Source organism: Punica granatum, chromosome 3 (assembly GCF_007655135.1).
Source record: "Punica granatum isolate Tunisia-2019 chromosome 3, ASM765513v2, whole genome shotgun sequence".
NCBI lineage: Eukaryota > Viridiplantae > Streptophyta > Magnoliopsida > Myrtales > Lythraceae > Punica > Punica granatum.
This window is the reverse complement of record NC_045129.1, coordinates 3,597,423-3,611,598: the sequence shown is the minus strand read 5'-3', so window position 1 is coordinate 3,611,598 and position 14,176 is coordinate 3,597,423. Positions and strand designations below refer to the sequence as shown.

The window sequence follows — 14,176 nt, the reverse complement described above, 5'->3', positions numbered from 1 at the left end:
TCGAGCTAGGCCAGTAACCGATGTCCGTATTACTCAGACGAAGCCACCAGTGCTGCGTAGACATATCCTAATGCATTAAAAAAAAAGTAATGTCATTACGTTTGTGCTAGGTATACAAATTTATACAATAAGTTGTATCAACACCAATACCCCAAGTCTCTCCTTGGTTGAGAGCCTCTCTCTCTATCTCTTCCCTTTGTTGGAAGCATTTGATCTCCTCTTCATCAGCTCACAAGTTCTTCCGCTCGATCAAGCATTCCTCTGTTGAATCCAAGTTCCTTCCCGCCCGGGACAACATGATCTCCATTAACTCCAGCGGCATTAATCTCACCCACCTCCTGCAAGTCTCAAACCTGTTCTAGCAGTTCTTCATCTGTCATTAACTCCCACCGCCCTAAATCTTTTCCTTCCTGCATTACACAACCCTCCCATCAATCACACACTTCATTTCGAGCTATTAATACCACAGGCTTCCATGCATCTCAAGACAAAGCAAACACCACATCTAAAAACTTAGCAAATTCCATACCTGAAAACTGCAAATACCGCACCAGAATACTCAGCTTCAGGAACCCCTGTTACTCCAACACCACAAACACCCTCTCAACCTCCTCCGCAACCTCAAGATACACCGCCCCCAATGGACCATTATGACCTGGAGAACTCCCTGGCTGACATGTTTGGCACTCAGATGACCATGGCCCACGACCAGGAGATTCTCAACCTGCCCACCAACGAGGAGGAAGAATCAACCGAAACCATCCCTCTAACCCTTCTCCTCAAGCCGTTCGGTTTCAAGCCCCCACCACCGAAAGCCATCATCCCCCGCCTCCTCCAGGCCTGGAACATCAGAAAAGGAATCACCATTACTCCAAAGAAATACACAGAGGACATCCTAGTTTGCATTTTCAAAGACAAGAAAGATATGCTCTATGTTGAAAGAGACCGAGCATGGTCGGTTCAAGGGGCTCACTTGATGATTGCACGCTGGGACAAGGGCAAGTCACTGGAGGAGATTCAATTCAACTCAGTAGCTTTCTGGGTCCAACTGAGAGGCATACCACCTGAAATGTTATCCATGAAGAACATCACCAGTCTAGCTGAAAAAGCTGGGCAAGTTATCGACATAGACTGGAAGGACTCTCCCTCTCTACCAAAATGGTATGTCACACCCAGAGCATTGATCAAGGTCCCCATTTCCAAGCCTCTTTGCCCGGGATGCCTTATCAACCGTAAATCCGGTGCACCCACCTGGGTCTACTTCAAGTATGAACAGCTCAAGACCTTCTGCTATGATTGTGGAACTCTCGGACACGACCAATCCCATTGTGATTCTGAAACCCCAGCTAACCCTAACGTCTATGGACCATGGCTCAGATTCGACCCCCAATCAGACCTATCCCCACCACAGGCCGCCCTCATCTCGCCGGAAAACCTGACATCGCCCCCCCCCCCCCCCCCCCCCCCCCCCCCCCGCCATCCTCAGACAATCACCTACCAGACTCCGGCTCGCCCTCCCGACCTTACCGCCAACGCACGAATTCCCAAAAAGCCGTGCAAGACGTTGACATCAACCCCCCGAGAATTAAGTCGACTCTGTCAATCGGAGAAGACAGCCGGAAGGAAAGACAGGACACTGACTTGGAGCAGGGATTTTCGAACGTTGGGCAGGAGTACGGTCCTGACATCGAAGCTGCCTCCGCTGACTTCCTCCGAAAAGGGCACCTAACGCCCAGAAAGCAGCCGACCCGGAAGACTCCGCAAATCCTCTGTACCGACTCCCTTGATTCAGGCCTCATTGATCTGCAGGATCAAGCCCAAGAACAATTCAGTGAAAAGGGGTGCCAGCCCGAACTCAGCGAACTTCACGGGCAGCCTGGAAGCCCATACGCCCAGCCCAATACCCTACCTGCAGCCCAGAACACCACACCTCCAGCCCAGAATAAACTTGCCCAAGGCCCATGCGCAAGCCCAAGATCAAGCCTTTGGGAAACCAGGCCCGCAATGCTTCCCCACGCCCACAGATTCAGCAAAACTTCCAGAAGGAAATTTTCTACAGCCGGGGGCATGGAGTCGGAGGACTTTACAATTACTATCACACCGAGGAAACGTAAAAACGACTTGGTGATGGAAGATTCCCTTAATTTCCCCACCCCATACTCCAGAATTATGAACAAAATGGCGCGGATAGTCGGAGATTACACACAAATGGATTGGACCGCCAACCAAGTCGTGACCCAACGACATGAGCTGTAGTTACACTCGAACATGCAGAGTTACATTGAAGGCATGGATGAGGAAGACAATCCCGAGAACAACCAAATGGCCGAGGAGGCGGGCCTAAACAAGCCCCCAACTCAGCCATGAGTCTACTGGCCTGGAACTGTTGGGGAATAAGAGGAGAACCGACAGTTAGAGTCCTTCGACTCCTCATTCGGAAACACCGCCCTAGTATGATATTTCTCTCGGAGACCAAAGCCAACTCCAGGCATTGTAGCAAGATAGCAAGGCGTTGCAATCTCGATGGCCATTTCTCAGTTGACTCCTCAAATGCAGTGGGGGGCCTATGCTTACTCTGGAACACTGAGCTTAAGGTAAACATTCTTAAATCTTCGCCATACTTTATACATGCCACTGTTGATCATCATGTCTTACCTGCCCCTTGGATTCTTACTGCAATTTATGGCCCCCCCTACTTGAATGACAAACCCATGTTTTGGGCTGAGTTTTCTGATCTGTCAAAATCTATTGATTGCCCCTGGATGATTATAGGAGACTTTAATGAAATATGTGCTTCAACTGATAAGATAGGAGGTCGAAATTTCACCTCTTCTTCTCGCTCTTTCCTTGATAACTTCCTTAATCAGTCAGGCTGTGTTGATCTTGGTTATTTTGGTAATCCATTTACTTGGCGTAATAAAAGATTAGGTTTAGCCTCCATAAAACAAAGATTAGACAGAGCAATTGCGAATAATGAATGGAGGACCACTTTTCCAAAAGCAGGAGTTTTTCATCTCCCACAAATTCGTTCTGATCATAACCCTATTCTTTTAAAATTGTGGATGGACTCCTCACAAAGACCCAAACCCTTTCGCTTTGAGGAAGCCTGGACACGCGATAACTCTAGTAAGAATATTATTAAAAACGCGTGGAACACAAAAGTGAAGGGTTCAAATGCTTTCCAACTTTCTTCAAAAATCAAAATGGTTAAAAGAGATCTTAGGAAATGGAACAAAGAGGTCTTCGGCTTTTGCGACACTAACCTTGCAGGGATCACGGAGAAACTAGATGAAATCCAAAGAATGACACCAACAGTCGAGATTAAGGAGCTAGAAGAAAAACTTATAGCTGAACTTGAAGAAAACCTCACCGGGAAGGACCTTATTTGGCGACAAAAATCAAGGGAACTATGGCTAAAAGAAGGAGACAGAAATACGAAATTCTTTCATCTATCAACTGTCGTCCGGCGGAGTTCGAACCGTATAGCTGCCATCAAAGACAACAATGGAGATTGGGTTCAGGATTATCAAGGAATGGGAAACTATTTCCTCAAAAACTTCCAAGAGCTGTTTAACACCTCCCATCCAGACATTCCGGACGATATGGAAGAGCTAATCAACCAAGTCATCTCACAAGAGGAAAATGAAAGCCTAACCCGAATCCCGGATGATCAGGAAATTCTCACGGCCCTAAACTCAATTCCAAACCTCAAAGCCCCAGGACCTGACGGTATCCCATCACTTTTTTACAAGCACTACGGAGAGACAGTAAAGCCATTCCTGCTTTCAGCAGTCAAGAGTTTCTTCCACTCAAACCACATTCTCAAAGAGTGGAACAACACTTTCATCTGTCTTATCCCAAAACGCCAAGGAGCAGCCACTTTCAAAGACTTCAGACCCATTAGTCTTTGCAATGTCAACTACAAAGTTATATCAAAAATCATTGCAAATCGGCTCAAGCCGCTCCTCCACAAGATCATCTCCCCCAACCAAACCGCCTTCATTGAAGGGAGATGGATTAATGAGAATGGTCTTCTTGCTCAGGAGATTCTCCATACGATGAGGAATACAAAGGCTCGCAGAGGATGGATTGGGATGAAAATTGACTTCATGAAAGCCTTTGACAAGCTTGAATGGAATTTCATCGTCAAAATCCTCCAACAATTGGGATTCCACCCAACCTTCATTTCATGGATTTATCAGTGCGTCTCCACATCAACCTTCTCCATCTTACTCAATGGTTCTCCGCACGGCCACTTCTCACCATCAAGGAGATTAAGACAAGGAGACCCTATCTCACCTTATTTATTCGTGATATCAATGGAAATCCTATCTCGACTCCTTTATAGGGCAGAAACGAATGGTGAGATTAAAGGGATTCAGATAAGCAGGGGAGGCCCGCAGATCACCCATCTAATGTTTGCTGATGACCTTCTAATCTTGACGAAAGCTACAGAAGCAAACATCAGAACCACCAAAAGTATCCTGGATAAATTCTGTGCGTGGTCGGGCCAAGAGGTAAATTGTGCTAAATCAGGCCTCTTCTTTTCCAAGAACGCACCAGTAGATTCGAGAAGAATTGCGAAAACAATCCTAGGTATGAGAAAACTGAAAGAAGATGCAAGATACCTAGGCAACCCACTTTTCATCAAAAGGAAGAAGAGAGAATCTTTCCAATTTCTCATTGACAAGATCAAAAACAAGCTAGCCTCTTGGAAAACAACAACACTCTCCTGGGCAGGCAGAGCGACTCTGATCAGATCCGTTATCAATAGTACCCCGATCTACACCATGTCACTGTTCCGTCTTCCACAATCTATATTAAGCAATATCGACAGCATCACAAAATGATTTTGGTGGGGAACGAATAAAGAAGAGGGCAACTATTATGCGCCAAAAAGCTGGGACTTCATTTGTCAACCGAAAGCAATTGGTGGCCTGGGCTTCCGAAGAGCAGAAGATTCGAATAAAGCAATGTTATCCAAAACAGCATGGGCCATGACAAAAACAAATGACAGTCTTGCGGGCAGGGCTATCAAGGCAAAGTATGGAAACTTTCTCAAGAGTTCCAACCGCTCCTCCCCCTCCCCAATTTGGAGAGGCCTCCAATGGTGTAAAGACACCATTCAGAACAGCACGTGTTTATCTGTTGGAAACGGCACATCCATCTTGGTTTGGCACGACCCATGGATTCCAGGCATAAACGACCACAAGCCATCTCCGAGATCTAACACAATCCAGGACCCGAACTTGAAGGTAAGTGACCTAATATTGAGCCACCCTAAGAGATGGAACATCCCGTTACTCACAAGCTTATTCGAGCAAGCAACCGTCCAGAACATCATCAAGATCCACCTCGCTCAGGGCAACCTAGAAGACTCTGCACAGTGGACGCCAAATACTTCAGGGAAGCATTCTGTCAAATCCTTTTATCTTAAGGATCAGCATCATAGATTCCAGGGCTATAGCGGAACAATATGGAAAGACATTTGGAATCTTAAAATTCATGAACGCCTTAAACTCCACCTGTGGAGAACGGCAAGTGAAAGCCTCCCCTGGTTCAGCAATGAGGGCACCCCTTGCCCTCTATGCCAAACCAGCTCCGATAAGCGAGGCCACCTCTACGGAGAGTGCCTCTTTTATCGTGTTGCTTGGAGGGAATCACCTTGGAATCTTCAATCCAATTTTTTCCCATACAGTAGTGCAGAGGAATTGATTAACTTTATTGCTTGTCCTCCCTCTTCTCTCTTACCGAACTCTCATGAAAAGGCCAAGTTTTCTCTCTATGCTGCTATAACTCTTTATCAATTGTGGATCTCACGAAATAATACTCTACATGCAGGTAAGCCAGCTGATCTTCACGAAACAATCAAATCAATCAAAAGATCCTTTTCGGAGCATTGCAGGCGTGATAGTAGCATGGACCAAAGAGAAGCAACCTCGCAGGCTCATCCCTTGCAACTGTCTGAGGCACAAATACCCACTGGACCAGATTGGAGCATTATAAGCACGGATGCAGCTTGGACCAGTAGTAAAGCATGCCTTTCGGGAATCATCCAACGACCAAACAGCCCGCCGTTTCTATCTTGGTTCCAGGTCTCCAATGAGAATAAGCCACTCCAAGCAGAAGCTCGAGCCGCCCTTCTCGCCCTTTCTATAGCGAAGGATAGGGGTATGACAAAGATTTGGCTGCGTAGTGCGCCTTGATTCTTGTAGATGCCATTTTGCACCCGCACAATACTCCATGGGAAATTAGGACCTTAGTTGCGGATATTACTTTTAGCCTTAACTACTTCTCGGATTGGTTTTGCTCGTGGATCCCTAGGGAAGACAATACTCTTGCCCATGACTTGAGCCAATTTGGCTCTAAGTCAAATTTTCACTCTCTTTGTACTTTTGAAGAGTACCCTATCCTAGATCCATCGAACTTTGTACCTTCTCCTTAGTAATGAATTATCTTATTCAGCGAAAAAAAAAGGTATACAAATTTATAACAGTGAAGTCCTATCGAGAAATTTTATATATTTTCTCAATGTTATATTTACATAATTATGATAATAAGTTTTAAAATAAAAATCGAATTTTTTATTTATTTATGGAAAAAAAGCCCCTTGAAAGTTGAACGTATTTGATTTTGGGAGGGAGAGGAGAAGAGGAAGAGAATGAGAGCGGCGTAGACAAAGGATAGTGGGGAAAGTGGAGGGTTATTAGGTAGTTAAAATACACTAAATCATCCCTTAATTTCTAATAATTTAATGATTCATTATTTTCTGGTTTATATTTCAATGGGCATTTTAAATAACAAAATGTTACACCTACTTTGTTATCTATCCCTTTATCAACATAGCATAAATAAATATAGATATAGATTTTAATTTCTTGATTTCATAAAACTTAATATAATAAAAGGGAAAATTAAGTTTCTCACCCCCTAAACTATGGAGTTGGGGCTCATTTGCCCCTATATTATATATATATATATATATATATATATATATATTAATATATATCTTGATAAAAGACCCAAAATGCCCCTCCTTTGCATTCGGTTTTCTTTAAATTAATATAGGGAAAATAAAAAAGTAGGGAAGGACCATTGGGTCTTTATCAAGGTATATATTAATATATATATATATATATATATATATATATACACATACGGGTTCTACCTGTGTATCGCAGCGGGTTGATTTTCACCATATATCGGTTATCATGTTAATTTAATTAATCACATTTGGAATATCAATCTTCTTATTTATAATAATATTATATTTCATTAAATGTAATTATAACTATAATTTTCAATAAAGTAGAGGAATTTTTTGTGTAAAAGTGAGAGTAATTTTTAATTACAATTATAATAGATTTTATGTCATGTGCATTGCACAGTCTCATATTAATTATATATATGTATTTCTTGTTGCGATTAAGCTTTTATAATGTAAAATATTATATGTTATATATATTATTAATTTTAGAATTCTAACATGATAATCAATTTTGTATATAAAATGCAAATATTATTCTAATAAAATTGAAAATTTTCCATACAATTTTATTCATAGATTTAATTTCTTAATATTATATGCTTTTCGGTAATATTTTATAAGTTTTTAATAATTTTAATGATTCATTTTGCTTACTTTGATTAAAAACACATATCGTGTTTTTTGGTTTTCAATATTTTCAAATTATATTATTTTTATAATTTTAAAATAGTATCCATCTTTTTATATTTTTTAAAATACATTAATTGAAGTGCATTTATTACATTTCAAGTTAATTTTACTATATGTATAGATATTGATAAATAAATGTATAAATATATATATGTATATATTAATTTAAACAAAATAGAAAACAAATGAGGGGCATATTGGGTCTTTTATCAAGGTACTTTTTGACTTCTGATCAGCTGGGGAGTAACAATTTCATCAATGTTAATTTGGGAGTGATATTTTACTACCGAAGGTTTGGGAAGTGACAGTAATTGAGATAAGAAAGTTTGAGGAGTAAGAATGATATCTTCCCTTGTTTTTATGTAGGGCTTCCTCCGGATTGGGCTCTTATATCTCTGTTAATTACGTGTCGACTTCATCTTTGGAAGGAGCCGATCATCACAGTTGTTTGTTTTGGAATTCTTTTACCTCAGTGAATGTATTAAAGAAAGTGTTTTTGTTATCAAAATCTTTAGATATAGCATTTGGATGTTCTCTTTACTCCGATTACCGCGCTATCGAGTTAATGTATGGTAATTATGTTGACAGGAAGAATGCCGCCTAAAAAAGGCCCACGGAATGGAAACGTGGCATATACATGTATTATATGTGCCACATGACGTACGGTATTGCCGTGCCATTAAGTGACTGCCGCTTATCTCTCCTCTACTATTGTGATTGATCTTTGATATGGAATAGGGAAAAGCGGAAAAGAAAACCTGGACATTTTGATTCTTGAGAAGAGGATGCTTGAGGGCTAGTTGATCGTATATTTTTAATTATACAGTTGATGAGGACACCATATTCTTCATCCTATTAAACAGTCAATAGAAGCATCTAATTATTAGCCGAATTTATGTTAAGAGTCTTGTGCGCACCCGAATTTCGTCTCGTCGGGGCACGTGTGCACGCGCCTATGCAACGCGGCTTGGGAGTGTCCACTTTCCCGGGAACGCGCGACGGACGCACTTGAGAAGGAGTCGCCACTTGCCATTTTATGACCCGAAGGTTGAGGGCCAGCAAGTTACCCGGATCTAGGGGTACGGGGTACACCTCATTGCTAAGGCATATGGTCTGCGAAACCCAAGGCTCCGAATTCGGGGGTTCTGTTACATGCAAGCCTATATCTCGCATGCCCTATCGGTACTCTAGCTTGTCTAGGCTTGCCGTTTTAATTTAATTATCACTTAATTGAGTTCCGCACATCTTACGCGTTTTGACACCGTAAATTCGAAGAACTATTTTGACCGGGATTCTTACATGAATAAATGTACAACATAAACCCTTACATTGTTCACTCAAATAAATAAAATACAAATTACAACAACTGAATCTCGGTCGGTTCGCATTCGGTTATTATTCTACTCGTGGCTCATCGTGTGGTTTGAGTGATCGAAACCAAAATTAAAGCAACGCGGGCTCAAATAGGGTGTTGGACCCCGTGTATATCGTATCCTAGGAATTTGGGCTCGACCCGCAATAAATAAACAGGAAAACAAACAAAATGGCGAAAGCAGACAAAGTAAATGAAATCCGATGAACGTGTGAACGCAAGAGAGTTATGTCTTTTAATGTCGTGTTTATGTGATTAGCCGATTCGTGCAGGATTTCGATCAAAGCATATCCAATTATTCACATCTGTACATGAATAAGCAAAACTAGTTACGACGGAATTTAATTTTATCAATTTTTAAGTCCGAATAATTAATTAAACTAATTTTGATGTGTTTAACTGATTTAATTCCCTTAAAGCCGAGTGAACATGAGATTGATTCGTGTGTATTCGTTCTCACTTCAAACAATCGGTTTTAAAGTCGGGATAATATACCTAATTTTGGTTTAAACCAGAAAACCCGGCGTTCAGATCGAACCGGGGGGTCTGAACAGTGCGGACCGACTGCAACGGGGTGGTGGGCCGGCGAGTTGGGCCGAGCGTGCGGAGGTCGGGGCCGCGCGCGTGGGTTGGGCCGACCGTGAGGGAGTTGGGCCGCAAAAGGGCGCGTTGAGCCAGGAGCACGGGTGAGCTGGGCCGGGCGCTGAAGCTGGGCCGAATCTGCGGGAGAAACGGGTCGCGCGTTCCGGGCTGAACCCGAGGCGAGGCGGAACGGGTCGGATCGTCTCAGCTGGACTGGGCAAAGCGGGTTTGGGCCGAATCTGCTGGGCTGGACCGGCACAAACCAAAGAGATGGGCCGAGCTCGTGAGAAGGAAGACGCCGGAGAAGACAAAGATGGGCGGAGAGGAGGGTTCCGACGGCCGAGAATGGCGGTTCCCGCCGCTAGGTGTCGCAACGACGGCACGAGAGGGCACGGGAGACGGCGGCGAGCGCTGCCTAGGCTATGCCGTGCTCGGGAGAGGCGTCGTTTGGCTCGAATCGATTGGGATCGAGAGGAATTTCGGTTTTTTTTTTTGCGAGGTTTTCGAGTTTTCCGGCGAGGGATTTTCCGAGTTTAATCGTCGGAAATTGGGGGAATTGAGAAGGGGAAATAGAGGGGTTTTGCTCCGGGGAGTGTCGCGAGTCCGTTCCCGGGGAAAAATCGGAATGAGAGGGAAAGATTTCGAGCGTGACTCGAGACCTCCGAGTCGGGTGTCGAGAGAGAGAGAGGGGGAGCGGGAGGGGGATATAGCGGCCGAGGGAACGTGCCGGGGAAGCGAGCGGTGGTGTGTCGGGCGAACGTGTCGGTGGTGGCAGGCGGTCGCGGTGGGTCGACAACCGCGGCGTGTCGGAGATGGCAGAGGGACTCAGTGAAAGAAGAGGAGAAGAAGTGGGGGGAGAAGAGAAGAGAAGGAAAGAACGACGGGGGCGAAAAGGAAGAGGAAGAAAAGAAGAGGGGGCGAAGTGGAAAGAAAGAAAAAGCAGGGGCGAAAATGAAACGGTCAGAAACTTTTGACCCTCGTCAGACCGATCTGTTGAATATTTGACCGGCCTAACGCCGATCTGACCGGTCTGAGCGCGAACTTTTTCTCTTTTTTTTAAGAATTTGAATTTGATGCGCTTAAAAATTAAAATTATCGTTTTTTCAATTGGATATCAAAAAATGATTCGAGACAGCCATTTCGCTCAGAAAAATTCAGGGATCGATATTTTATAGAAAATTAGTTTTTGGCCTCGATAGTGACAAATGACGATTTTGCCCTCCTTTTACTAGAGTTGACCAAAATTGGGTGCTGACAAGTCCTTTAATAATTGATTTAGATATTGTTTCATTGTGCTTGGTCTATAAGTTACCGTTGTCTAACCATTAATTTGGTCTTAATCCGAAAACTGCAATCCTGCAAAGCTATTTTTCAAAAAACAGAAAAGAAAAAAAAGATCCATATATTGAATGGCCTTGAACATGAAGCATATAAAGCTTGTATGAATACTTTAATCAGTTTCACTTTTATTCAATAATTCCATCTATTTATGCCTTCACTATATTATGCATTGAGCCGAGAATCCAGGACCTCCGAAATAAAAATGGGTTTCGAAATTCAAGTTCGAGGGTCCTAACACTAGGTCGTAACATCGAGGATTGGTGATATACACCACGAGGTCTTCCTTGGGCGTGCTTTGCATCGAACCATTATTTTGGATGTAAGCAAGATTCCTAATGTACGATGATTTTGTAAAGTACCCGTCACGAGGAAAATGGCCACTCCCCATTTGAGTCGTCGTGTGTTGCCAATCCTTTCCAAAATTATGAATTTCACCACCCCAGTCTACGCCAACACCACCATCACGTAGACTGTTGAAAATCGAGCTAGGCCAGTAACCGATGTCCATATCATTCAGACGAAGCCACCAGTGTTGTGTAGACATATCCTAATGCATTAAAAAAAAGTAATGTCATTACGTTTGTGCTAGGTATACAAATATATAATAGTGAAGTCCTCTCGAGAAATTTTATATATTTTCTCAATGTTATATTTACATAATTAAACTGATGATGTGGTTTTGGGAGCAAATATAATCGTAAAATTTGCCCTTATGGCAGTTTATTATAATTACATCCACAAAGTAGACCCTAGATGAATGACGAAAGGAAGATAGCAACATTAATATAATAACAAATTATTTATCCAAAAAAATATATATAATAACAAATAAAAGCATATGTACCAACATGGATTAATTCAAGTGGTTCCGCGCTTATTCTCTTTAAACAAAGTCTTCGGATTTGAGTTTTGTAATGGAAAAAATTCATACTGGAAGAGTTTTAATTCTTAGTGGGTGAACCCAACTCGAACTCGATCATCGGAGCCTGATGGGCTTTCGGATACCAGTGTGCACACCGAAAAATATTAAAAGCATATTGTTAGAGGAAAGAACTTATGTTCACCTGTTTAATTTGTACACCTATTTCAAACTGCTGCCCGTTGAAGGTGGATGTTGGTCGTACTTGAAAACCTATATAGATATGTAGACCAATTTATGTTAGAGTATATTTCACTAATCACCTTATATTTGTTTCGTTGTCATTTTCGTTCACGGTTTAGATAGATATAAATTTGAAACATGCAAAATATTTAAAAATTTGTATTTGTTTGCGACCATTACCAGGAGCAATGTGTTTGTTCGTTTGCACGAATCCTGAGCATCTAAGGTTGTAGCAGCCTGTTGATTTGTATCCATCACTCTGCAGTAAATCATTCATAAGGAAAAAAAAAGAAAAGAGTACCGAAGAATGTCGAAAGCGACCATTGAAGCGCAAGCCCTATAAAATGGATTGAGAAACTCACAGTCCAGTATGTAAAAAATGTCGTAGTCGGCCGAGAATCTAACCCTGCCTGAAACAAAAGGATAATGTTGAGTTTTTCTGAATTATCCGAGGAGGTTAAATAATAAGTAAGCAAGCATCGTTAATTTAATATCATTTTCATCACATATATTTCTTTGCTTACCGGGTACTAACTAAAATATTAAAGCGAAACAAACACAGAGTCAATCGGTTACTAATTAATCATGGTTTCGATTTAATTTGACTTACAATCCACCCAGCCTCTACAGTGTTGACGTTTTCCTCTGAACCCGCGTAAATCCAAATCTGGGAGATGCTCGCTTCTCCGGTCTCTGCATGAGGATTCCACACATTGAGGAGCGCTTGGCCTCCATGGAAGGTTCTCCCGTTCTCTATCGTCTTCACTATTGCATACTGATTATATGAACATATATATTAATGACAAAGCAATAATGCACATCGATCGTTTAATTATATATATATATATATATATAACACATATATCTAGAATTGATGATTTAGTTTATTGGTTTAATTTCCTTTTTCCATGGGTCGTGCGTTTATGTAAGTCAATCGAAGCAAGGAAGGTACATGCCTCATGTCCCTTATTGTAAGAAGCGAAAACAGGAAAGGATTTGTTGTGGAGGCCGCTTTTCTCGTTAACAGGGAACGGTGGAACATAATCCTTCTTCTGAACAGCATTTTCCGATGTCATTCTGATAATAGGGACTGTTCCTTCGGGGCAATCCACGCCCCATTCTTCCAATTCGGCCGGCAGCCCTTGCAAATGACTTTCACCTTCTTCTGTGAAACTCGGTTTCATCTGTAAAATTTGATTGAATTTGTTTTTAATTGCTATAGTAACTGCAGAAATTAGTTAACCTTTAATCCGAGTGAGAGAAAAATTTACACTATGATGACAGTCGAGGAAAAACGTGCGGAAAGAAGGAACCTACTTGTATGGTATGGTTCTTCAGTAGAGGATGGTCAAAAGCCGGTTGTTTGTAAATATCGACACAATCGACAACATCGCCGCCACCACTCTGAATAGCCACAAAAAAAAAAAAAAAAATATATATATATATATATATGTACACACATAACTATATGCATATTTAATGATTCTCCTCATGCTATCTGAAATCTGTGATTTGAGATTTATGTCATGGGCAAAATATTTAGTTATGCCTCATTTTGAATAAGGATGGATGCTGAAAATTGAAAAGGAAACACAATACATGTACTGAAATAAGATATAACCTGAACAGATTTTACAGTTCCTCTGGGGGCCTGAGCAAACTCGACATCATTTGATTTATTGGACGATGCTAATTTTCTCCTTGCTTGGGCGGAATCGACTAGGACTGCAGTTATCAACAAGAATATCCCAACTATTCCTTCTCTTCTTCTTCGAGTCGCCATACGTATAGTAGAAATGAGAAGAGAAAGGAAAAAAAGGATCAATCACGAGTCTGGAACAGAACACATACATCAATTTGTATTCGTATATATACATATACATTATATTGCCAAGATATATATGTATTTGCATACATTCTATATATGTTAGAATCAATTTTAGTAGGTTGGTGTGGGTATGTGTCAATATGAACTTAACTCGACAGCCTAAATTAGGAAGGAACAAATTGAAACTTACCATTTAATCTTTTTCCACCGAGCTATGACCTTCCTTAATTTCTTAATGTATGTATTTTTGTATCTTAACTTTGTGCTTCGGTC

General features: G+C 41.7%; 1 protein-coding gene across 1 annotated transcript; it reads right to left on the bottom strand.

Moving 5' to 3' along the window:
• Positions 1-11,108: 11,108 nt before the first annotated feature.
• Positions 11,109-13,920, bottom strand: LOC116199493. Its single transcript, XM_031529857.1, has 8 exons — positions 13,697-13,920; positions 13,393-13,479; positions 13,017-13,259; positions 12,686-12,850; positions 12,438-12,485; positions 12,256-12,334; positions 12,038-12,105; positions 11,109-11,520 (listed from the first exon to the last, which is right to left on the bottom strand). The coding sequence occupies exons 1-8, from the start codon at positions 13,856-13,858 to the stop codon at positions 11,131-11,133; spliced, it is 1,242 nt and encodes a 413-aa protein (XP_031385717.1). The 5' UTR covers positions 13,859-13,920; the 3' UTR covers positions 11,109-11,130.
• Positions 13,921-14,176: the final 256 nt, after the last annotated feature.

Coding starts and splice junctions, on each gene's coding strand:
- LOC116199493 (XM_031529857.1), bottom strand. CDS start 13,858: ATGGCGACTCGAAGAAGAAGAGAAGGAATAGTTGGGATATTCTTGTTG. Junction 13,480..13,696: donor GAACTGTAAAATCTGTTCAG/GTTATATCTTAT, acceptor GTGGCTATTCAG/AGTGGTGGCGGCGATGTTGT. Junction 12,851..13,016: donor ATGAGGCATGTACCTTCCTT/GCTTCGATTGAC, acceptor TCATATAATCAG/TATGCAATAGTGAAGACGAT.